Source organism: Melospiza melodia, chromosome 7, assembly GCF_035770615.1.
Source record: "Melospiza melodia melodia isolate bMelMel2 chromosome 7, bMelMel2.pri, whole genome shotgun sequence".
NCBI classification, from domain to species: domain Eukaryota; kingdom Metazoa; phylum Chordata; class Aves; order Passeriformes; family Passerellidae; genus Melospiza; species Melospiza melodia.
This window is the reverse complement of record NC_086200.1, coordinates 29,861,639-29,886,067: the sequence shown is the minus strand read 5'-3', so window position 1 is coordinate 29,886,067 and position 24,429 is coordinate 29,861,639. Positions and strand designations below refer to the sequence as shown.

The 24,429-nt window shown below is 43.8% G+C and overlaps 4 protein-coding genes across 4 annotated transcripts; 3 read left to right on the top strand and 1 right to left on the bottom strand.

Moving 5' to 3' along the window:
* Positions 1–209: 209 nt before the first annotated feature.
* Positions 210–8,175, top strand: RAB8A (RAB8A, member RAS oncogene family). Its single transcript, XM_063161108.1, has 8 exons — positions 210–369; positions 741–801; positions 986–1,046; positions 1,815–1,892; positions 2,315–2,404; positions 2,996–3,061; positions 3,402–3,452; positions 4,348–8,175. Exons 1-8 carry the CDS (start codon positions 210–212, stop codon positions 4,438–4,440), a joined length of 660 nt encoding a protein of 219 aa, XP_063017178.1. The 3' UTR covers positions 4,441–8,175.
* A 162-nt stretch (positions 8,176–8,337) lies between these two features.
* Positions 8,338–13,057, bottom strand: CIB3 (calcium and integrin binding family member 3). Its single transcript, XM_063161325.1, has 5 exons — positions 12,777–13,057; positions 10,700–10,799; positions 10,206–10,353; positions 9,275–9,470; positions 8,338–8,798 (listed from the first exon to the last, which is right to left on the bottom strand). The coding sequence occupies exons 1-5, from the start codon at positions 13,055–13,057 to the stop codon at positions 8,777–8,779; spliced, it is 747 nt and encodes a 248-aa protein (XP_063017395.1). The 3' UTR covers positions 8,338–8,776.
* On the top strand, positions 13,026–14,424 carry FAM32A (family with sequence similarity 32 member A). Its single transcript, XM_063161100.1, has 4 exons — positions 13,026–13,132; positions 13,254–13,392; positions 13,486–13,539; positions 13,695–14,424. The coding sequence occupies exons 1-4, from the start codon at positions 13,056–13,058 to the stop codon at positions 13,761–13,763; spliced, it is 339 nt and encodes a 112-aa protein (XP_063017170.1). The 5' UTR covers positions 13,026–13,055; the 3' UTR covers positions 13,764–14,424.
* A 542-nt stretch (positions 14,425–14,966) lies between these two features.
* Positions 14,967–23,316, top strand: AP1M1 (adaptor related protein complex 1 subunit mu 1). The gene is made up of 12 exons (XM_063161099.1): positions 14,967–15,071; positions 15,510–15,666; positions 16,033–16,100; positions 16,555–16,685; positions 16,820–16,967; positions 17,347–17,473; positions 18,141–18,283; positions 18,955–19,026; positions 19,286–19,444; positions 20,057–20,182; positions 20,389–20,464; positions 21,214–23,316. Exons 1-12 carry the CDS (start codon positions 15,030–15,032, stop codon positions 21,234–21,236), a joined length of 1,272 nt encoding a protein of 423 aa, XP_063017169.1. The 5' UTR covers positions 14,967–15,029; the 3' UTR covers positions 21,237–23,316.
* Positions 23,317–24,429: the final 1,113 nt, after the last annotated feature.

Sequence of the window (24,429 nt, the reverse complement as noted above, 5' to 3'; positions counted from 1 at the left end):
AGGCCTCTTGGGGGTTTTTGTGTCGCTCGGGGGTGTGACGTCACGGTGCGGGCAGGTACGGGAGTGACGTCACTATGTCACAGCCCAGCCCCGGAAATGACGAAGCACCGGCGGTGGGGCCGACAGCCAATCGCAGCGCTGTTCGCAACCGTGTCAAACGGCCCACCAATGGCGTGCCGGCTCCGTGCGCTCTCCGCCGGGCTGGACCAATGAGCGTGTGGTGGGCGGGGCCGGTGCCCACCAACATGGCGAAGACCTACGACTACCTGTTCAAGCTGCTGCTGATCGGCGACTCGGGCGTGGGCAAGACCTGCGCGCTGTTCCGCTTCTCCGAGGACGCCTTCAACGCCACCTTCATCTCCACCATCGGTGAGCGCCGCCCGCACCGCGCTGTGCTGTGCTGTGCTGTGCTGTGCTGTGTACCGGGGGGGATCGCCCGCGGCACCGGCACCGGCGCGGCTTCGCTGCCGTGGCGGGCCCGGTTCGCTGCTATGCGGGGCCGGGTTGGCTGCCATGCGGGGTCACTTCGCTGCCATGCGGGGTCACTTCACTGCCATGCGGGGCCACTTCACTGCCATGCGGGGCTGGGCTCGCTGCCGTTCCCTGGCGGGATCTCCGTGCGGGGCCGCTCCGGGCAGCGAGCGCTGAGGACGGGACATTGAGCAGCGGAACTGAGGGCAAAGCTGCTGGGTCCGGCCTTCGGCGGGAGCTGTGGGTAAAGGAATTGGTTCTCCTTTCAGGAATCGACTTTAAAATCAGAACGATAGAACTCGATGGCAAGAGAATCAAGCTGCAGATCTGGTAAGGCTCCTCTGCCGCTCCGTGCTGGGCGTGTGGATGCGGTCGGTTCTCATCCGCTTGTGCTGCTCGGTGGTTCATGGGATTTAGAACCCAAAGGGCAGTTTTAAGGCTGGTTTATTTATTTATTTCTGTAAGGCTCGTGGTGGTGCTGGCGGGAGCTGAGGCAGTGTTGTGTGTGTTGCAGGGACACGGCCGGGCAGGAGCGGTTCCGGACCATCACCACCGCCTACTACAGGGGAGCCATGGTAGGGGCACAGCCGGGATCCTGCGCCGGGTAAACGCAGCTGCCTCTGGAGCCCTCCCAGCGTGGGGCTCTGCCAGGCTGCAGCTCACAGCTCTGCTGCTGCTCCGGGTGCTGCTGGAGCTGTGCTGGGATGCTGGATAACACCCTTTGCTTGGCTTAGACTTGGGGTAACTGAGAGGTGTTTTAAAAACTTCAGTTTTCAGTCTCATGAGAAGGGCGAGACAATACAGATGTTACAATTCATGCCATCAGAATCAGAAGCCAACTATTTCCTAATTACAGTACACTATAAGTGTTTCTTGGTTTATCAACTTTTTACCACACTATGTTGTAGATACATTACTAAAACTACCCCTCATAGGTCCCACTACAATATACCTTTCATAATTCTATTCCTCCAGTGTATCTAGTCTTATTTACAAGACCATCTGTTCAAACTTTTTTCTAGTTCCATTTCTCTCTCCACAATATCTGTTCTATTCTATAGTATTTCTAAGTCAGCATTTCTTGTCTCAAAGTTCACACAGGGATGCACACTGTGTGTGACTCCTGTCAGGTCCTGAGAACTCTCTGTAAATCCATTTCCCACATTGGGACGATCTGGGACTTTGCAAAGGCAGCTTCCCTGTGTTTCACTCTATAAATCCATGTCCTGCACACCTTATCTCACTGCCATTAGCTGGGATCCAGTTGTTAAAAATAGCCACTGTTAAACTGCTCCTCTCTGCTATAAACTTTTAACTAATAAACAATTTTTCTTTACCTTTAGGGCATCATGCTAGTGTATGACATCACCAATGAAAAATCTTTTGAAAATATTCGGAACTGGGTGAGGAATATTGAAGAGGTAATTTCTCTTTTTACTCATTACTGACTGTTAAGGTGTAATTTCTTCCTCTGAAAGGAATTAAAGCTGAACTGCTTCGGGAGAGTTACATTTTGTCGTGTGCTGCAGGGCACTTGGAAGATAAGTGGGATGGAAGTCAGTAATAGTTCTGGAATGCCTTGGCTGATGGGGATTTGTTGTTTGGCTGTAGCTCCTGTATTTTTGGGGGCACCAAATGTGCGAATTTCCTGCCACAACAATTGATCCAAGAACTGTCGTGGTGCAGGTGACATGCTGGGAAGAAGGGTTGGAGGGGGCTGGAAATCTGTGGAAGATGCTCAGGACTGGCATCTCTGTGTTGGGTACTCAGTGGGTGCCTCTCCTGCCTGACAATGTGTGTCTGCAAAAGCCAAGCCCAAGTTTCTGCTCTGTGTTTGTCTCAGCACGCCTCTCCTGATGTTGAAAAAATGATCCTGGGGAACAAATGTGATGCAAATGACAAAAGACAGGTGTCTAGAGAGCAAGGGGAGAAGGTGAGTGCTGTGGTTTCCATGTGTTTTGATTTGGGCTTTTCAGAGTGTAAAACCTGCCCTGCTGAGTGTGTGCACGTGGTGCCCCAGGGGTGTCCCTGAGTGACTGAACTGTCCCCAAGCTGCCATGGCAAAGCTTCCCCCACAACCTGTGTTAAGGATTCCTGTCAATTTTCTGGCATGCATGGGACTTCTCTAAAAGGATCTAGAGTTGGACATGGAGAAAACTTGTTTTGGCTGAAAGCCCCTGAGACAAGGTGGATGGGGTTGTCTTTTCTCATCTCAGATGTTACTGAGTCTAGGCAGAGTTTTTCTCTGCACTGTGGTTGTTATGACAGTGACAAGGTATCTATGCAAGAAACAAATAAAAAAGAGCAAGTTAAAATGTGTGCAGAGTGTAAAAGAGCAGAGCAAAGCCAGTGAGAACAGATGCCAGTGGCAGTGGGATTTAGTTCCTCATTTTTGCAGATTGTTCTGTCTGTAAATGCCCAGCTCCACTGGCTGGTGGCAGCAGGGACAGATGCTGTGCCCAGGGCTGTGTTTTGGAGCTGTTCCTGCAATTGTTCAACTAATGTGCAATCTGCTTTTGTTCAGCTTGCTGCAAGTTTCGGGATTAAATTCATGGAGACCAGTGCAAAAGCAAATATAAACATAGAGAATGTGAGTACTGATGCCTTTCTCCTGTATTTGTTTATTCTCTCTGTGCAGAGCAGCAGTGTGGGCAGCTGTCCATGCTGGTGGGGTGCAGAACCCACAGATGGCTTGTTCTGCATTTCCTGCAGCACAGACCCTGCCTGGGGGTGCCACTGTGGCTTTGGGGCTCACAAAGAAGGTTGTGGAGCTGGAGAAGGAGCATTAAAACCTGGAGCAGAGGGAAAAATACTGAAAAGCTAATGTTCTTATGTAGCATGTTAAAACTTGGGAGGGCAGCTTATTGCTATACAAAACTGTTAGAAAGTATTTTATACCCTGTAACACTGAACTGTTTGACTTGTCACAGGCATTTTTCACTCTTGCAAGAGATATCAAAGCAAAAATGGACAAGAAGTTGGTGAGTAACTTTGATTTCATCCATGCTGGATTTAAATAGGAAAAAAAAAAGCAAACCAAAAGCCACATTGCAAGAACTGTTTCACACTGTATAAAAAATGTGTCATAGTCTCTTTTATGAAGGATTCCTGAAAGTTCTAGAAATTTATTTTTAGTTTGTCAAGCTGGGCTTTGATGTTGGCCATCTCTGCATTTCAGGAATTAGCTGTAATGGTTGGGGTTTTCTAAATAAAATTATCTGTTATTTGTTTTATCAAAAGTCAGTTAGGGGTAGAGCAGTTTAATGATACTTCTCACTCTTGCAGTCTGAAAATCATATAAATTAGAGATAGAGGAGGCAGACATCATACTTCAGGGTAGAAACTTCAAACTGTTTAAGAAGAGGTAAAGAATCAATGGTTTTGGATAATCTTTGCATGAATATCCTGGGTTGTGTTTTTACAACAAATAAATGCACAGTGATGTTGGATTGTTCCTTAAGGAATATGAAATTAAGCTAATGAAGGCTCTTCCTCTCTTAGTGATATTTCCACCTTCATGTGACCAGACATAAACTGATGCCATGGGATATCTTGGGTCTTGCTGATGATTCCTAAGCCTTCCAACAAGAGCCAGCCATGCCCTGTAATTTGTTGGGTTTTAGTCTCAGCTGTCTTTGGGTTGATGGAAGCTGAGGCCTAGGCACAGTGTGAGCTGGTTGAAGCCAAAAGCTGCAGATGAAGTTCTCCAGTTTTTTATCGTGGCTGGTGTAAGACTGAGATAAATGAGTGAAGCCTCTTACTGATTGTGGGAAAGGCTCTTGTGTATGTCAGGCTTGGTTAAGAGTGACCAGATAAGTGTGGATGGAAGAATCTGTTAAGGATAAATCAGTAACTGGATATTCTTTCCACCTTCAGGAAGGCAATAGCCCTCAAGGCAGCAACCAGGGAGTCAAAATCACACAAGAGCAGCAAAAGAAAAGCAGCTTTTTCCGATGTGTTCTTCTGTGAGGGACACGGCCTTAATCCGAGCTGGACTGTGCCTGTGCTAAGTGAGGTCTCCTCTTTCTGTGGACTTAGTGCTCCCAACATACCTTGTCACTCTGTGACCATCTGAATAAGAAATGGCTTATTTTGGTAATTGTCTGACTCTTCAGTTTTGGAGATGAAACAAGTTTATTTTTGTCAGATTGCCACTGGGCATGTGTATTGTCTAGCAGAGGAAGAACAGATCACGTGTGACCTGGGATGCAGCACCATTGCTTCAGTCTTCATTCGTATCTGTCATATATGCAGTTTAGAAAGATGAGGTTGTGATCAAAATAAGAAACTTAAATGCCACTGTTAATGAAGTACAGGTGTGCAGTGATGGTACATGAGCTGCACACTGAGCAGTGGCATGAGAACATCCCAGAAATGCACCCAGGTGAGCAGTGCAGGCCGATGCCTTCCCAGGAGGTACCAGGGAGCTTTCTGCAGCTCCACCTCTTTACTGCTACAGAGAAACTCCTTTATCTGCCTGTCTCTTACTCAGCTGTGTTACTCTAGACAATCCACAAGTACAATTGATGTTTTAAAAAAATTCTCCTCAAAGGAATCTATTTTTTTAAGAAAAGAATGTGTGCTGTACATAGAAAGGGTCCTTACCATTGGTAATTCATCCATGTTAGACTTGACTGTGCTTAATTAAGTACTCCAGACATTCAGACATGTTTAACAGGAGCTGATGGCTACACTGAGTCCTGTCCAGATGATCTGTCATCTGTCCTTGGAGCACCAGAGTCAGGCAGGGACACTTACACAAAACCTGTCACCTTACAATGGGTGGCTTTACCACTCTGCAGCTGGGAATGACTCCAGACCTATCATGACAGAGTTGGCAGTTTTAAATCATGACACAGAAATGCACTGCGCTGCTGCCAGTCACGTGTTCCCATGCACACCTGCTCACACATGCAGATCAGTGTTGCACACCAGAACACTTTGTGAGTGAGGCTCTCTTGTGCTGGCTGTTGGTCACTGCAGCATCAGGCTGCTCACAGCTTGTGCCAGAGCACAGCCAGCCCTCCCAGAACAGGCTGTGTCACCATCCCACAAACCCAGGCTAGGACATTGCCACGTGTGCAAGGCCAGGGCCAAGCACAGCTCCTGCAGGGGCTGCAGGGCTGGCTCTGGGTTACACCAACAGGAGGAGACAGCAGGAGCATCAGCGTCCCAGGGACTGCAGGGATGGTGTGCCTGACCAGAGAACACACCAGCTGTGTCCTGCAGCTCCCTGGAACTGAAACAGCCTTTGTTTACATTGACAACTGCACTTAAGGGTAAAATCCAAGTTGATTTTGAAGTTGTGGAATTTACTCACCAGTTTGGTTTTCTTTGAGTTTGTGGTATTGAACTCTGGGCCTCAGAGTAGTGCTAATAAGTGTTGCTGTGGTTAAATATCTGTTGGATTCACAATTAAAACTCTATAAATCTGCAGCATGCAATTGGGCCCAACAGGAACACTGCCTGTTCCAAAATGGAAAAAGATTTCACTCTGTAAGTTGCTGGTTTATAGAAATGCATTTTAGATGCATTTAGATGATCTCTGTCCTGATTAAAGCTTTCCTCTAACCAAAACCTTATGATGGTTTGGTTCTTTGTTTACTTGTGGCTTTTTAGCATGAGGACTTGATGAACATGCCCTGTAGGGGATTTATGCATAGATGTAATTGTAGGATAAAACCATGTTAAGTTACTGAGGAGGCTTCTAGACAGAGTGTAGTTAACACAGACCTGTAGACTGGACAAGCAGCACCTCTGTCTTGAGCTAAGGATGTTTTTTAAAGATTTTTTGTGTGCTTCAAGTAATGATTGAGGCACAACTGGGGTGGTGATAAGACAGGCTGAATTTCCTACATAACTCTGCAACAATTTGCTTCTGGCTTAGTCATAACTGTGGATTGTCTTGCATCTGTATTGTCCTTTATACAGCCAGATGCTGAGCCTGATTTATTTTTCAGAGTGACTGGAAAAATTGGTGTTTATCTGACTTGATACCATGGCTCTGCCATGATGCTGGTTCTTGCCTGTGGACTGTATCAATAACTCATCCCAAGATGGGAAAACAAACCATATTCATTTACAAGTGGGTAAAACCTGAAGGATGGTATTGTGATTTTTCACTCATTTTCTAAACCTGAAGTTACTCTTGCATTTGTATGTGAATACCTTCTGTTTAAACTTATGCTGGTTGTTGCATGTGTTTATGCACCTAATTATGACATTATTTCTTTTGAAATGGTTGGGTTTATGAACAACAACATTATTGCTTGATCTCAGGAAGTCTCATGCAGTTACTGTGACTACAGTCATCACTGTACTTCTCTACACAGACATTAAATCTGTGTAAGCAACAGGAAACCTAAAATGCAAGTGTAAGAGAGGAAAAGGTTAAAGACACTGCACTGCACATGGGCTTAGCTGTGTGTCACTAAACACAGGCAGCAAATCTAGAAGTACAGTGTGTTTCCATCACATCATTCAGTTACTGTGTTTATTAAGTATGAATGTAATGGAAAATGCAATTGTCAGAGAGGTACTCTGTAAATACATACTTAATCTACTTGTGTCTAAGCTTTCTTTAACTAAGGAGGAAAAAATCAGAAATTTGGTACAAAACCTGTAAAACTGAGGAACTGAAGTAGGTCTGCAAAACTAACTGTGCTTACTACACATTCTCAGTGTCTGAATACCACTAAAATGTCAAGTAATTGATTAACATTTGTTTTGTAGAGAAACAAACCCATTTTTGAGCATGTCCTCAAATTCCCTTATTTCAGTGAGTATCATGGAATTCTGTGGTCGACCTTATGTTTGAGGCTGGTTGCAGTACACTGCATAGTTGTCAGAGACCTGTCAGTCAGTCTGTCAATAAATGGTGGAGCTGCTTTTAACACTTATGTAACACCTGTGTTATCTTTGTCCTGTGCTGACAGGCACAGCTCATGTTTCCTGCCATCAGAACCTTCTGCCAGCTTCAGACTTCCAGCCTCAGATTTATAAATCCTATGGATTATTGTAAGTCTCTTTACTGCTGCTGAAAATTCTTTGGTTTCTCCTTTCCTGTGAGATGCTGATCATCTCCCTGATGATTGCTGAGGGGTTTTTGTGGTGGTGTGTTTGGCTGATGATCATGCTCAAAACTGCCATGATTTCTTCTTCTCTTGGACTTGCCAGGGGATTGCACAAACAGCTGTGTGAGGATGGGCTCCTTTGTGCTTGGGGAAGAATGATGACTAACATGTGTCTTCATTTCTAGCTTAACTAAAGATCTGTTCAAAGGAATGTGAGTGGTAACTGCAGCCTGAGTGTTCCAGGCTGCCTTATTCCCATCCTTACTGATCCTGAGTTTCTGTGGTTAATAAAGGTAATTAACTGGCTGGTTAACTGGTTAACTCCAGCCTTTCTGCAGGAATCATCTGCTCTACATTGAGTATGAGTTGGGACTTAAAACTTTGTTTGAAGGGAATTTAACACATCCCAAAATTTGTAAAAATAACTGTAAATTGTATTTTTCCAATGATCACTTTTGGCTGCCACCCTTCCCACATTACAACTGCTTTCTTAAACACTTCTCATTGATTTTCATGTTTGTATTAAAACAAAACTGTTGTTTATTACAGTATGTCTGTTTTTACTCTCTTGTACAGGACCCTAAGCACTGCATAAATAAACTTCTTATGAAAAGACAATTTTACAAACTCAGGTTTTCAGTCCTGTTCATCATTTGTGCACAGGGACCCTGGTGGGTGTGGAAAATAGGGGATTTCTGAAAATGGAGAAGAGGGACAGGACCTGGGGTAGACTTGTCTAAACTGCTGAGTTTTTCACTGTAAATCCTGAACTATGGGAGAATACTTCAGGAACTGATTTATTGGACCGTTTATTAAGACCATAAATTATCAGGAGTTACTTATGTCTTTGAAACTAAAGGGATTTTTTCACTGGTTAAGGCATTTTTGGGTGAATTTTTAGAGGTTATAGTTTGATACAAGTTTCTTTACTTCCTGGTAGTATCTGAACTTTAGGAAAAATATTTCCCTTCTGACTGTCCAGGCCAGGTTTGCTCCAGCTGAGGGTGGGTAGACATTTTGCTAAATTACTGGGAAATCCTGATGGAGAGCTTAATGAATTGTTCCTTTTAAAGAGAAAAATTCAAGATAGTGCTTCAGTGAACCTCTGAGTGGTTCAGTTACCAGAAGTTGTCCTCTCTGCCTCTCTCATCTTGTGCTCTCATGGTAATCTCAGGTGAAGTAATGGTTGTTGTAAGTCCCAGAAGCTCCCCCATCCCCGAGGTTGATGAGATTCAGATTCGAATATGAAAGGTGCTGATAAAAAAAGGAAATCATGATCACTTATGCATCACTGTTTAAAGGGTTTACTACAGTTAATTGTAGGGCTCTGTGATAAACTGGAAACTTTATTTTTTAAAGATGTGGTACATTAAATAAATCCAAGATTTGAGTGCTGGTTTGTGTAAGAAACCACATTAACACTATGTTAAACACTGAGTGAGCAAATCTCATGTATTTATCAATGCAGCCTAAGTGCTAATACTAACTTTTTAAGTTACAAGGACCTTCTATCATGTAAAAAGTACTTTGGAAGTTCAAAAGCAAGTCAAGAAGCCTCCAGGCTTTTTCAAGCATCTCTTTTTGCAGTGTTTGCAGTGGGCAGCTCTGCTAGAACCTGCCACAGAAGAGTGGTGATCTGCAAACACTGAGGAGATATAAACACACACTTCAGAGGCTTCTGACAAGGAAACAGAGAGAATTTTGTGCTAGAAATTCAAAGCAAATATTACCTGAGGAAATCTGGAGCTCGTACAATCATATGCTGAAAGTCTGCCAAGGACAGTTTGCCATCATTGTCCACATCAGCCTCATAAATCACCTTCTCACACACGAGGCTGACTTCTTCTGGGGTCAGTTCATTTCGGGTTAATTTGTTAACAGTTTTCTCTAGGTCTGATTTGCATATGTAATCATCGTTGTTGAAGTCTGACAAAGGAGACAAAGTTAATTTAAAGTGACAAAAGTCAGCATTTTACATGGTGGTTTGCCAAGACCCAATAGAAGGGCTTGGTTCCCAGGCTGTGCTGGATTTTTATCAGTAGAACTCTCAAATCAGAAATGAAGTTACCTCCATCTATTTGTAAAAGAAATGTGTTACAAAATAAAAATCTCTTAATTTCTCCTTTTCATACATCAGGGTAACAACTGTAAGTAGTTTAATGGCCTGAACATAGCCTAGCCATCATTAAATCAATCCAGCAAGATTGTGTTGGTCTGATACATTGTTTGTCTTTAGCTGATCATAAAGTAACTGTAAATACACATTTCAAAAATCTTTACATTTGTCTTTGGAGAAAAAAAGCCTGCAGTGTGCTTCCCTACCTCCTCCATCCCAAATCCACCCTACAGGTTCATGGGGACCCAAATCCCCTGTGCTGTACTTTTCCAAGCAGCCCCTCAGACAGAAATATTTCTTCATGTTTATCAGGTCTTGAAAACTGCAGATAATTTCAAGTTGTAAATTTGGTAGTAAATCTTAATACCAAATAAATTAGAGACAAAAGGATAAAGAAAACCAGAAGTTTTTAGAGGAGCAAGAACAAACATTCAAGTGCAGTTAAATGGAACCTAGAGGTCATCATGCTGACAAAGCAAGGATTTTGCACCCCTACACGAAGCTGCAGGATTTCCCCACTTACTTTTTATGCACGCCTCACTCACCATAAATTTTAAAAGCATAATAAGCTTTCAAGTCTCGGGGAGCCATTTCACTTAGCACAGAAAACATGTCCAGAAAATCATCCAAAGTCATGTTGCCGTCGCCGCGCTCTGAGAACACCTCAGCTATCCGCTGCCGGAATGGGTTGTCCTGGGAAACAGCACAGGAGCAGGGCAAGGTCATCCTTACCAGCATTGATTTCACTGCAGGCAAGGCAAGTGGAGCCAGATTATTCTTGTTGAAACACCTTTTTGGCAATTCCTCCCCTTCCTGCCTCTAAGTTCTTGTCTAACGCTGTGTCAGGAGCAGACACAGCCACACCCAGTTTAACCTTTGTGCTGTGTTTTCTGGGAATTACTAGAAGCTTCCAGAAAGACTTTTCACTCTGATAGCCCAAATTTATTTCCGTGGCAGCCTCCCAGCAATTAGTCCTGGATGAATTATTCAGAAAGGGTAGATGAAGCTGGAATGAGTCACTCGAGTCGTGTGTGGGTACCTTGAGCTCTGGCATGCTGCTGATGAGCTCGTAGGGGAGTGTCACGGCTGGTTTGTCCGAGTAGTCAAGGGGAACGAGCTGCGGGGCCAGGTCTCGGTACCTGTGAAACAGCCTGAGACAGAGAGAAAGCCTTGTTGGCTCTTGGTTTGCTTTTCCACCTCATTTTTCACACTTTGCTTCCATTACCACATGGAGATCAGACACTAAGTAACTGTGTGTTTATATTGGAACAACCATTATTAAAACAAGCGACATAGTGAAAAATACAAAGCTTCATTACAGAACTAAAATGCTTACACAGGACATGCAGCCAAACATTTAGGAAAGGAAAACAAATTCCACCTGATCCTGCCTTTATCAGATCCTTTGGCCAGAAATTAAATAGGGAGTTCAATGAGAAAAACGCATCTTGGAGCAGCAGTGTAATCGTTTACAAGAAAACATGAAGAAAACTTGGCACAATCAGCAAAGTATTCCAGAGAATAACAGTACACTTTGAAGCATCTGTCTGAAAACCCTGTGAGAGAACCGTGCATGTCACTGCCACTAAGACATACCTCATTACATTTATTTCTAATAAATAAAGAGGGACTAGTTCATTAATATAAAATTTAGAATTCTGACTCAGTTTATGAAAACGAAAAAAGCCACAAAAAATGGTCAGATGGCCCCAAAGTACCACTTTAAATTTTAGTAAATCCATTTAAAAATTATTTTAAAAATACATTACCCCATATGTAACCTGCCTTTACAGCAATCTCTGCCCTTTATCCACAACATGCATACAGAAGACTGACCTCAGAATTTCTTTCCTTGTGAAAAATGTGCAGTCCTATGAAATAAGAAAAAGTATAACACAAAATGACAGTTTTTAGCATGCATTGGCCCAAACTTTTCCCATGCAGTGACTTAAATAAAGTTATACTGTAGTTTATGTGTAAGCATTAAAGATTTCTTTTTGGCATACAATTAGGCATATTTTATAACCCTTCCTTTTGCTGTAAAAAATCAAACTATGTTCCTAAAATCTTTGCTGCAATTCAGTACGTCTGCCTACTAATTTTTAAAAGATCTTGTTTTAAAAACCCAACAATACCTTTGCCATTATTCAATGTCCTGCCCAAACAGCCATTTAGTTTGCTTTATACCTGATATGCATCCAGTTGCTCTTGAGTGAAAATGGTTTGCTTGTTGCCCATTTTGAGCCGGGAATACTGACTCTTGTCAATTCTTTCCTCAAAGGCACCTTTAAAGGTCGTCTGGATATTCAGTTATTAAAAGCTGCAACAATGAGGCTCAGGTACAGCAGAGGATCAGGTAACCAACTTCTACAGGCTGCAAAGTATCATAATAGGAGCATTTCATCAAATCTTTAGTCTGGCTGCTTGAGGCTCTTATCCAGCAGCATTCACCCGTCTCCTGTGTGCGCCACGAAGACTCGGGTTACAGGATTTAGCCAAATAAGTAATAGCTGCTCATTAGTGCCCTTTAGCTGCAGGTAGACCCAGTGGACCCTGCTTTTTCATGCCTTCAGATATGGGGAATTAACTGAAAAGTGTTAGTAGTGTTTTCCTTCTTTAAAATTTAACATCAAATGATGGAAATTTGGTAGCCTCTCCTCCTTTCCTTCTCACGTTTTATAGGGTCAGAATTAGAAAGGTTGGAAAAGCCCTTTTAGATCATTAATGCAGCGCTGCCAAAGTCACCACTATACCATGTCCCCAAGTGCCACATCCACATGTTTTTTGAACACTTCCAGAGATGGTGACTTCACCAGTGTCCTAGGCAGCCTGTGCCACTATTTTCCTTTGATGCACACGGTTAAAAACATCCACATTTTGCAAGTCCTGCTTCGGTTCCCCTCACGGAGATAATTTTGGACTGGGCTCACTGCCGGATCCCCTCACGGAGGGGCCGGGCGGGGCTCGTTCCCGGTTCCCCTCATGGAGGGGCCGATCCGCTTCACGGAGGTGCAAGGCGGCTTATGGCTGTCTCTGTTCCCCTCATGGAGGTGCAAGGCGGCTCATGCCAGCCCCGGTCCCCCTCACGGAGGGACGGAGGGGCCGGTTTCCCTCACGGAGGTGCAAGGCGGCTCACGGCAGCCCTGGTTCCCCTCACAAAGGTGGCAAGGCGGCTCACGGCAGCCCCGGTTTCCCTCACAGAGGCGGCAAGGCGGCTCACGGCAGCCCGAGTTCCCCTCACGGAGGTGCAAGGCGGCTCACGGCAGCCCCGATTCCCCTCACGGCAGCCCCGGTTCCCCTCACGGAGCGGCCGGGCGGGACTCGAGCACGGCTCCCGGCCCCGGCCGCGCCGTTGCGGCGGTGCCGGCAGGGGGCGCGGGCGCGGCCGTTCCGCCATGGCGGACTACGAGGCGGTGCAGCGCGGCCCGCTGCGGCTGAAGGGCAGCGGCGGGGCTCTGGGGGCCGGCAAACGGTGAGGGGCGACGGAGGGAACCGGGGGAGAACGGGGGGCGGTGAGGAGGGGCCGGGAGAACGGGGGGCGAGGAGGGGACACACAGCCCCGGGGCTGAGCGCTGACCGGGCGCTCCCCGCAGGAAGAAGAAGAAGGCGAAAGACAAGGCCCAGATCCTGGAGCAGATCGTGAGCAGCAAGAAGCAGGAGGAGGAGAAGAAGCGCGGGCTGGACAAGCGGACCCCGGCGCAGGTGGCCTACGAGAAGATGCAGGAGAAGCGGGTAAGGCTTTAAAAACCCCCGTGAGCCCCGGGGTGAGGCCGCTGAGGGGGCTGCGAGTGCCTGGAGTAACCGGCCCTTCTGTGTCTCCTACAGCAAATGGAGCGGATCCTGAAGAAAGCATCGAAAACCCACAAGCAGCGAGTGGAGGTGAGCAAAACCATCCCGAGTTCCTCAGGCCAGCGTGTTTATTGTTGGGCTGAAGGAGCTGTTCCGCCTTGTCAAACACAAGCCGGGACGCAGGGTAGGTTGTGGTTCAGCTTGGTAATGTCAGCGCCCGTTTTCTGTCTCTTTTCCTCCCGCAGGACTTCAACAGGCACTTGGATACTCTGACTGAGCATTACGACATTCCCAAAGTCAGCTGGACTAAATGACCGGGCTGCTTTTCACGGCTCTGGAGCTGGAGTTGTGTTTTGTTTGTATCAAGCAGGGTTGCCATGTAAACCTGTCTTTTCTCCATATTGTCTAATACATCTTCTGAGCTTTTATGACTTTATACTGTCTTATTTTATAGACTTGTTTTTTAAAACCAAACATGCAGCAGTGTCTCCTCTGAGCTGAGGATCTCTGGTTTATGTTGATGCAGAGGGCTGGTTTTTCTTAGTATTTATAGTGAGATTAGGGCAAAACTAATTGCTGTGAGCCAGATGGAAAACATTTCTTTATTTCTTTGGTTCTAACAGTTCTCCCTCTTTGAGGTGAAGAGTCTGACAGGCTCACATTATTTAAGTTTCTCTATTAAGTTATGTGAATTGTGTAATTACTATCTACCAAGTTCTGTCAGAGGCCACGTTGCAAAATGTGAACTATGTAAAATTGTTTTACGAAAGCATATTCCTTGTTATTTGATCTTTGTATACTTTCAAGCCTAACCAGCAAGAAGGGAGGTTTAATCCATGGAATAGAGAGCAGCCAACAAGTTCTGAGTGATATCCAAGTTTTCATAGCTGATGTGCTGGATTTCTGGGATCCCACTGAGCATCCAGGCTTGTGCAACTCTGAAATAAATAATCAGTGTGTCTCTCGAGTGTGTAATTACTGGCTTGCTGTGCACTGGGTGCTGAATCTGATTTTTGTGGAAAACAGTGTCATTTCTATTTTGAGTATCAACACTATCCTTTCTATCTTGAGTATCAATGGTATCATCTCCATCTTGAGCTCTGAAGGGTCTGCTGCAACTTGTAAATTCTATTTAATTTATTAAAATACTGCTTTCATCCCTTTTTTTTTTTTTTGGTGCTGATATACGCATGAAACGGGGAGTGTGGAGTTTGATTTTAACCCCTCTGAGGGATGATATATATATATATATATAATGATCGAACTCGTAAGGCGCCGCTTAAATCCGAATGAGGTTCCGAGCCCTGGTGCTCAGGGTGTGTCCGGGCCCCACCTCAGCCTGGGCGGGCCGGGACAGCCCCGGGGCCGTGTCAGCGCTACCGGGACAGCCCCGGGGCTGTGTCAGCGCTACCGGGACATTCCCGGGGGAAAACACGCCGGGACTACATAACGAGGCAGCTCTCTCGCGGTGTCCTTCCGCCGCACGGCGCGGATCGCTGCGCGCCGCCGGGCGCGGCCGTGCCGTCACTTCCCGCGGAAGGGGAAGCGGAAGGCGGGCGGGACGCGGCCCGGCCGGGGCGATGTCGGCCAGCGCCGTCTATGTGCTGGACCTGAAGGGGAAGGTGAGGCCCGGAGCCGAGCGGGGGTTCCGCTACCCCGGCAGGGCTGCGGGGACTGCGGGGGTTCCGCTTCCCCTGGGCGGGCACAGCGCAGTGTGGCCTGTAGCCCTTCGCCGGTAGGGCGAGGTGAGGCGGCATCCCCGGTAATTCATCTCTGCCGCTGTTGTAGCTGCTTTGCCTCAGAGGAGTTTGTTTTCGTATCCTAAAATCGTTGTGAGAGTGAGTGCGAACAGGAATAGGGGAAGGATAAGTCTGGAAAACATGACTTTGCACTTAAATGTTGGTATTCGTTCTAATGGGCAGAGCATTTCAGCATTGTGTAAATGCAGAGAGGCTCGAGGGAAGCTGGGTGATTTTACAGGGGCCTTTCAAGCGTTTGTGTCTCTTGCATGAGAACGTCCTTATGGAAGAGAAAAAGGGATTTGGTTGCTTTCTGTATAGGTTCTGATCTGTCGGAATTACCGTGGAGATGTGGACATGTCAGAGGTGGAACATTTTATGCCAATCCTTATGGAAAAGGAAGAAGAGGGGACGCTTTCTCCTATCCTAGCACATGGGGGAGTTCGTTTCATGTGGATTAAACACAACAACCTGTATCGTATCCTTTGTGCTGCACATGTGCTGACCATGCCAGAGGCTGCTAATTTGGGTTTTTTAATGTCAAAATGCAAGTTGGAGAATGGGTGAAGTGGTACAAAAAGCCTATATTCAGTAAAGTTGGTTATATTAAATAAGGGCTTTTTGTGCTTTACATACAGCAGGAAAAGGTCCAGAAGAGTGTTTTAATTTTACTCTAATTAGTGACTTCCTAAATGTTTATCTTCATATCTCCTTAGATCATATCTACTGTTAAGTAGTTAATGCATAATTCCTCTAGGCAACTCTATTTGCCGAAAATTAGGTTTTTTAAAATGAACTTGGTCAACTTTTTTTAAAATGCACATTCCTGAACATCCTTCATCAGTTGTTGCAACTTCTAAGAAAAATGCTTGTGTATCACTGGTGTTTTCATTTTTATATAAAGTAGTTCAGGTGAGTATATTTCAAAAGTAACCTTTGTGTTCTGTCTAGATAGAAATGCATAGAGCTTTCACATTTTTTAAGAACTTCAATAATAGCATTTTTATTTTATATTTGATTGTTTTGTAGAACTACCTGATAAGGGCACTGATATTTTGTAGCTGTGTAGGCAGAGGATGGGGCAGGTGCTGTAATAGTTACACAAGAGCTGAGCACCTGGAGGAGGTTGTGAATTGGTGCATGATCCAAACACAGGATCTGTATTTGGTTCATCTGTACCTGTTGAGAAAAATATTTTCTCCAGAATAAATACTTTTCATAATAGTTTCTTCTGTTTGGAAAGTATGGGGTTGGGGTTGGAACTTTACAAGATTATTATTCTAGATGCAGGAATTCCTTCTGCATGTGCTGTGCTGCCTCATTTAATGTCCTTCTTCTCCCTCTCCCTCCTCTTGTTGCATTTCAGGTTTTTTCTGAATATTTCAAGGAGTTGGAAGAAGAGAGCATTAGGGATAATTTTGTTATTATTTATGAGTTGTTAGATGAGCTTATGGATTTTGGTTATCCCCAAACCACTGATAGTAAAATTTTACAAGAGTAAGTATCACTCAACAGTAACAAAGGAGTGTTTTGACCCTTTTTTCATAGACAAACAAATGTTTCAATGTGTTCTAATGATCAAAAATACTAATTTTCTTTTCTTTTTCCATGCCAATTCTCTGGTTGTGAAGGTACATCACTCAGGAAGGCCACAAACTTGAAACTGGAGCCCCACGCCCGCCTGCCACTGTTACAAATGCTGTTTCATGGAGATCAGAAGGGATAAAATACAGGAAAAATGAGGTGTTCCTGGATGTCATAGAGTCAGTTAACCTTTTGGTGGGTACCTTGTAGTTAAACTTTGTGTGAGAATTGTAGTAGGAAGTGTTAAAAATGGCATTTTCTACAAAAACCTGCAATAGAAAGTGTGACTGTGGAGGGTGTGCTGTGACACTCAAAGCAATGGAACTATTAATTTCCCCCAAGGAAATCCAGTACAAATAATGCTTTAATTGTGTGTATTGCTGATTTTTGGATATGTCCTTTGATCTTCTGCCTGTGCTGCTTCATGTCCCTGATTTAATTCACTCTACTGGATTTATTCCTCATAAGAAACACATCCAAGAAATCCCAGGGCATGGGGATGGGGTGGGAGTGTTTCTGGATGTCACAAGGTCCCCCATCAGAGATGTCTTACCTTCTGTTCATCTTTGTTCAGGTCAGTGCCAACGGGAATGTGCTGCGGAGTGAGATAGTTGGATCCATTAAAATGAGAGTTTTCCTGTCAGGAATGCCAGAGCTGCGCCTTGGGCTGAATGACAAAGTTCTCTTTGATAACACAGGCCGTGAGTGTTATCATCACAATCATCACAGAGTCTTGAGGTTTGGGATCACAGAATCATGGAGATTGGAAAAGCCCTCTAAAATCACAAAGTCCAACTGCTGAGCAGCACCACTGTTAGTGTTCAGCACTAAGCCATGTCCCCAGGTGCCACATCCACAGGGATTTGAACACTTCCAGGGCTGGTGACCCCGCCAGTGCCCTAGGCAGCCTGTGCCAATGCATGGCCATCGTTTCAGTGAAAAAATTTTCCCAAAATATAACCTAAACCTCCAGTGGCACAGCTTGAGGCCATTTCCTCTTGTGCTGTCCTGAGTTGCCTGGGAGCAGAGCCTGACCCCACCTGGCTCCATCCTCCTGTCAGGGAGTCATGGAGAGTGAGAAGTCTCCCCTTGAACCTGCTTTGCTCCAGGCTGAGTCCCCCACAGCTCCCTCAGCTGCTCCCCAGCTCAGTTTCCTTTTCTGGACACACTCCAGCCTCAATCCTGTCCTTGTTGTGAGGGGTCCAGAACTGATCACAGGGTTTGAGGAACCTCAGCAGTGCCCAGCACAGGGGCACAGTCGCTGCCCTGATCCTGGAAATTGGCTAAAAGGAAGGAATGTCAGCAGGCAGCAGCTGTGCTCTGCTGAGATTTGAGCCATGGTTTGTGTGACCTGATGTTTTCTGCTAGGTGGGAAGAGTAAATCAGTAGAACTGGAAGATGTGAAGTTCCACCAGTGCGTTCGTCTCTCTCGCTTTGAGAACGACCGGACAATCTCCTTCATCCCCCCCGATGGAGAGTTTGAGCTCATGTCCTATCGCCTCAACACCCACGTGAGTCTGCATCTCTGCCTTTTGAAATGAGAATGGTTTAGATTGTAGCCACAACAGCTTTCCCTTCTTTTTGTTTTCTCCTAAACCGTGGGGTTTTTGAGTCATCTGTGAATAGCAAAGCTTGGTGCTCACTCCTTCTGGAGGAAGAAGGAAGTTTAGACTTCACTTAGCATTAAATCTCTGTATTTTCAACGGCTGTTGAAACTGTTTTTGAGATACTATTGTTTTTAATCTAACTACATAATGGCAGTGTAATAATTAACTGTGCTTGTTAACAGTATTTATGTCACTTAATTTTATTGGAGCATGCCAGCCATGGTGATAAAGAAAAGTCAAAAAATTCAATCTAGAGAAGGTCTATAGCAAAGAAATAGTTCAGTCCCCAGTGTGTAAAACTATAAAATATTTTCTGATGTAATTGTTTGTTATTAGGGATTAATCTGAGACATACATTTTTAAGCCTATAATTCTTGTACATTTGCTCATTGATATATCAGTGCTTGCTCGTGTGTATAATTATTTCCTAAAAAACCACAGTTCTGTCATTCTGAATACCCCAGGCTGCATTTTCTCTGTGGCTCACATACTGAGTGTAGCTTTAAGGGAAAGCAACATTTTGGTGCCTCTGTCAGAGTAAAACTCAGAGCTGTGCTGTGTTTTTCCACCACCAGGTAAAGCCCCTGATCTGGATTGAATCTGTGATTGAGAAGCATTCCCACAGCCGCATCGAGTACATGATCAAGGTCAGACGTTAAATAATTATGGCTAATTTTAGTCTTCTTTTGTTTGTTGTCAAAGATTGTACATTTTTGTACGAGTATTCAGCATTTCTGTGGGACTTAGACACCTTTGAAGACTTCATTTGTCAGCTATGATCTCAGTTCCAGTTCTGGTTGTCAGCATACAGGTTGGGGTGGAGGGGAGCTGTGTGTCTCACAGCTCTCTGAGCTCACCAGCATCATGGAAATACTTAAACTCTGCTTTTCTGCTTGATTGTTTTAGGCAAAAAGTCAATTTAAGCGTAGGTCAACTGCCAACAATGTGGAGATTCACATCCCAGTTCCAAATGATGCAGACTCGCCAAAGTTTAAAACCACTGTTGGAAGTGTCAAATGGGTTCCAGAGAACAGTGAAATTGTCTGGTCCATTAAATCTTTCCCAGTAAGTGTTATTTTTTACTCTTACCACCAAAGAGTGTAATAATTACTTAACACTGATAGTCCATTCACATTTAAACTCTACTTAAAGCAAATCCTGTTGGTATCAGACAAGTAGCAGTGGACTCTTCCTCTTTTTTCATGGATGAAAGATTGGAATTTGCTAATAGATGTTGTTTATATTTGTTTCACTTGGATATTTTTTCAGAACCCGGGCAGAGAGCAGATTTTTGAGTGATGTCTCTGGGTGGTGTAATCCTTGGCCTGGCTTTAGCAGCAGCTGTTTGAGTTTTGTCAGGCTCTACTTCTTGGGTGGTTCCATGAACATGAGCTCTGTCCACTGCTAATGGTGTGATAGTGCAGCTGTGTGTCACTGTTTAATCTGAATTTTTGAGTATGAGGCTGGAAGAAAATGAATTATGCCTCAGGCTGGATCTGCTTCTTTTTTTCAAAAAGATTTTAAAAATAAAAATACATGTCACTTTGAAGCCCTGGAGAAGAGCTGGAATGAATAGTGGAGTTCAGCAGTTTGACATTAAGAAAACTACTTCTATCATGGCAAGTTTTTATTATTTTTTTTGTTTCAAGAAAATAAACAATTGTCTCTTTTGGATAGGGTGGAAAAGAATACCTGATGAGAGCTCACTTTGGACTTCCAAGTGTTGAAGCTGAAGACAAGGAAGGAAAACCTCCCATTAGTGTAAAGTTTGAGATTCCCTATTTCACCACTTCAGGAATCCAGGTCAGTGTTTGAAAACAGAAATGCTGATAAATTCACATGCTGGGCTCTAACACACGAGGTGTTTCTCATCTTGATGATTCCTGTTCAGTTTTATCCACAAGACAGATTTTTACCCATAAAATGGTTGGGTTTTTTGCTTTTCTTTTTTGCTAAGTGCTGCTTTGTCAGCATGGGAGGCTTTATATCTTACAGATCTTTTTTTGCAGGTTCGTTACTTAAAGATAATTGAGAAGAGTGGCTACCAGGCTCTGCCCTGGGTGAGGTACATCACCCAGAATGGAGGTGAGAGGAGGGAAATATTTTGTTTCTCCAGAATACACCTACTAAATAAAACTCCTATTTTTGAGTACAGACCTATCTAGTTTAGATACACAGTAAATTAAACCACATGTTTCTTTTCTAATCCGTTTTACTGTGTTAATAAAAGACCCACTGGGGTACAGTGGTAATGCTGTTCAAGTATTTTCTAATTGAGCTGGAATTTGGGAAATTTAAAAACAAGCACATCATTAGCAGTGTGCTCACCCATCTCATTCTGCCAGCTTTAAAATGCATAAGACACTGTCTAGTACAAAATACTTGATTTTTAGCAAGCAAAAACGGTGGGGTTTGTTTTTGTTGGGGTTTTTATTTTACAGAATTGTCGAATCCCAGACTGGTTTGGGTGAGAAGGGACCTTAAAGCTCATCTTGTTCCAGCCCTGCCATGTCAGGGTCACCTTCCACTGTCCCAGGTGCTCCCAGCCCTGCCCAGCCTGGCCTTGGACATTTCCAGGGATCCAGGGGCAGCCCCAGCTATGAGGCAGAATTGCAGATATGAGCAAGAATTTATTCCTCTTATCCCATCTAACCCTTCCCTCTTTCACTTGAAGGGTTTTAGTGTTTTATTGATATTTACATCTTCTTTTATTAATATACATTAAACAAGAAGATATTTTATCACTTTATCCCAGCTTGCTGCTCTGCTTTACTCCCTTGAATGAGACAAATTACTAAAATTGGATTTTTGTTGGTTTTTTCTCCCCTTTACAGACTACCAGCTCCGAACACAGTAAAACAACCTCCCAGGCACCACAGACAAGAAACCTTCAGGCCTAGAATTCATGTGCAGAAACTTCTGTGGTCCTGAGAGCTGTGAATGTTGTTGCCAAGGGTCTCGTTTCTGCAATCTTGGATTGACAGAAGAAAGATTGGAAATTTATTGATTTCAATAATGTGTTTGAGCTTTTGAACCATTAGTATTGATTGTGTGAATATTTATTTCATTCTTAGAACATGCTGATCTTGCTGCTAAATGCTAATTACATTAGGAGTAGCAGTTACATTGAGGAGCCAGGAATCCAGAATGAACCTTGGGAATGTCTTGTTGATGCCTTGTCAGTCACAGTTGCAGAATTTCTGGTATTTGTATTTTAGAATCCCTAAAGACATTGGCAGCATTATGCTACAAATTAGGGAGATGATTGTGCAATTAAATGACTGCTGAACACTTCATTGTATTTAGCCCAAGGTATTTATTATTTTTTTTCTGGGCATTTGGGTGCCTTAACTCATTCATAGCTCTGTTAACTTAAAAAAAAAAATTGCAGAACATGAGTTGAAATTATCTGAAGTCAAAAAACGCCGTTAATTTTTTTTTGCATGGTTTCAAAGGAATTAATCTGAGAGAACGGCTTCAAGTGAAAGGTTTGGAAACAAAAATAGGGGTTTGTTAAAGACTAAGTTAACTGAGAACAGGAGTAAATGCCTGTGGGAGCAGGATTGCTGCCTCCAGTCAGCAAAATGCAGGTGAAAGAATTCCAACCTTGTGACACCCCAGGGCCTGCAAACCCTCTGCCAACTGACCAGTATTTGCTTTTTCAAATTCCTGTTCATCGAACAAGTTCCCAATTGTCAGATGTAGGCACAAAGCCTTAGATTAGGTATTAAAAGACCAAAACCCTTCTAGAGGTAATGTGATTTGGTAGGAAGATTGGGTGTTTATGATTATTTTTCCAATTAATAGTAATATACTCCAAGCTCTTCCTGGAAGTTACTGTATAAGAAGAGGCCGACAAAAATCCAGTTGCCATCTTTCTTCCAGCTTGCCTTTTGTGTTAATTTAGGGCAAATATTTCCCCTTTTTTGCTATAGTTTGCTAGAATTCTTTAACTTCATTTGCCCTAAGGAGAGATGTTTTCTTTCTCAGTCCTTTCCGTTTGTAAACAGCTATTACTGTATCTTCCTGGCAGAATGAATAACAGTTTGCAATGTTATTCTTCAAGGTATTATTTTTTTTTACATGCCATTTCATTGTTTTTTTTTCTCAGAAGCTACAATTGGCATGGGTGTACATAGTTATTTTGGGTTTTGGTGAGGTTTTTATTTTCAGGAAAATTGTGACGGTTATCAGTATTTTCTTTACACAACTTTTAGGCTGTTTTAGCTTGAATTTAGTACTCCTGAGAGGTGCTAAACTTACACCATCAAAATCTAAATATCTATGTCTGCAGATGTGATGTGACAATACACTATGTGCAAAATTCTCCACTGGTGGGAGAGTCCAGGAGTGTCCACAAAGAGTGAGAAGGTATTTCAGTCACTGTCCTCACTGAATCCTTGTAGACTGTACATAGCTACACCTGTGTGTAAATCAGCCAAAAATCAGCTCAACTCCCCCCAGGCTGCAGCTGCTGTGACATCACACAAGATTTGCCTCAGGAAATCTCATGTCTGGTGGTGTTTGGCAACAACCACACCCCCAGTTTTTGGCAACCCTGGGTGTGCACAGGTGTATTCTGACTCTGTTTGTCACCCACAAAGCTTGATGTTCAAACAGAATCATCTTGTTTAAGATTTCAGTTCCACTACTCATTTTCATTTGAATAATTAAGCTTATGACTGGACTAAAACTTTTTATATTAAAACTGTAACTGGTTGACAAATCACTTTCTGCTGACTTTATTTTTTCCAAGTGTTTGCTCTAATAATTATGCCTGTAAAATGTGACTCTCCATCTTTGTTTTCCTCTTGGAGTTTGGATCTTGTGGACCAGAACCATGTTTTCTCCTGTTTTGTTGCAGTTTGACTGTTTTGATGATGGGGCATCAGCCATGCTTGTCCAGAAGGTAATAAAGGCAGAAAGTCCTCTTTGAATCAGTTGTATTTTGCCTGATTCTTTTTCAGTTTGATCTACACCAAGTAGTAGCCTCTGATCTCAGAGTATGCTCAGCTCTTACAATGTGAGGCCTGGAAAAGTGGAACAGAACTTTATAAAAGCAGGAAGTGCTGATATTCCTGATTAAAAAAAAAAAAAAATCACTTTTCTATTCTCAGCAAAATCCACCCATGCACCATAAAATTGGTACTCAGAAATCAAAATTCCCCTCCTCCTTTTCATTCACTCGTCGTTACAATGTGGGTGCACAGGCACAAAGACAAAACCAAGGGATGTTATTCCAGCCCAAGGAGGGCAGGTTTGGGTGGGACACTGAGCAGAAACTTCCCTGGAAGTTTCTGGAGCAGCCTGGGACAGTGGAAGGTCCCATTTTAGAATGAGATGTGCTGTAATATCTCTTCCAACACAAACTACCCTGTGATCCTATGAGGAGTTATTTCCCCACAAGTTTTGTTCTCAGACTGCTAAATCTTTATCTCACTGAACTTCGTTCTCTGCCTAATGTGGTGAAATGGAAATATCTCGGCTTGCCACCGTGTTATAGGTAAGTGCCTAATACAAAAGACTTTTAAAAGACAATTTGCATGTTTGAGGTGCCTAATCTGTGTTTTCAGCCTGCTGTGGTTTCATAGCTGTGTTGGCAGCTGGCTGGAGATGAAGCAGAAACCTTCCCTGTCCCTCCCCAGACACAGAGCTGTCACTTTGTCACTTTGCACCATTTAATTATCCTTGATTAGATAATTGTCTCTCCAGGTGCGTCAGCGGCGCTCCCTGTCCTGCAGTTTGATTTCCTGTGCTGGTGTGTGTGTGCAGCTGAACGAGCTGAATGCCCTCACTCTTTGTGCCCTGCCCCTGCCAGCAGATGGCATTCCGAGCCCGCCGCTCCCAGTACAAACCAGTAAGAGCCGTGAGTGAGAACGCTCTGTACCCAACGAGCCTTGATTTCGGCAGCCACGGCTATTTTAGTGACTCCGAGTGCATTAACAACCACCCAAAACATGTAATTAAATTATTTTTTTAGCCTTATGCAGTGTGATTTTTTTTTTTTTTTTTTTTTTGGAGTTGAGCAACTTCGCCATTTAGCTGGATAG

Excerpts from the sequence above, each read along its gene's own strand:
- FAM32A (XM_063161100.1), top strand. The coding sequence starts at position 13,056 with ATGGCGGACTACGAGGCGGTGCAGCGCGGCCCGCTGCGGCTGAAGGGC. Across the intron at positions 13,133-13,253 it reads GCTCTGGGGGCCGGCAAACG|GAAGAAGAAGAAGGCGAAAG; the intron begins GTGAGGGGCGAC and ends CGCTCCCCGCAG. Across the intron at positions 13,393-13,485 it reads AGAAGATGCAGGAGAAGCGG|CAAATGGAGCGGATCCTGAA; the intron begins GTAAGGCTTTAA and ends TGTCTCCTACAG.
- RAB8A (XM_063161108.1), top strand. The coding sequence starts at position 210 with ATGAGCGTGTGGTGGGCGGGGCCGGTGCCCACCAACATGGCGAAGACC. Across the intron at positions 370-740 it reads CACCTTCATCTCCACCATCG|GAATCGACTTTAAAATCAGA; the intron begins GTGAGCGCCGCC and ends TTCTCCTTTCAG. Across the intron at positions 2,405-2,995 it reads CTAGAGAGCAAGGGGAGAAG|CTTGCTGCAAGTTTCGGGAT; the intron begins GTGAGTGCTGTG and ends GCTTTTGTTCAG.
- CIB3 (XM_063161325.1), bottom strand. The coding sequence starts at position 13,057 with ATGGCGGAACGGCCGCGCCCGCGCCCCCTGCCGGCACCGCCGCAACGG. Across the intron at positions 10,800-12,776 it reads GTGAGCCGCCTTGCACCTCC|GTACCGAGACCTGGCCCCGC; the intron begins GTGAGGGAAACC and ends GCTGTTTCACAG. Across the intron at positions 9,471-10,205 it reads TTATGCTTTTAAAATTTATG|ACTTCAACAACGATGATTAC; the intron begins GTGAGTGAGGCG and ends CTCCTTTGTCAG.
- AP1M1 (XM_063161099.1), top strand. The coding sequence starts at position 15,030 with ATGTCGGCCAGCGCCGTCTATGTGCTGGACCTGAAGGGGAAG. Across the intron at positions 16,968-17,346 it reads TAGAGTCAGTTAACCTTTTG|GTCAGTGCCAACGGGAATGT; the intron begins GTGGGTACCTTG and ends ATCTTTGTTCAG. Across the intron at positions 20,465-21,213 it reads GTACATCACCCAGAATGGAG|ACTACCAGCTCCGAACACAG; the intron begins GTGAGAGGAGGG and ends TCCCCTTTACAG.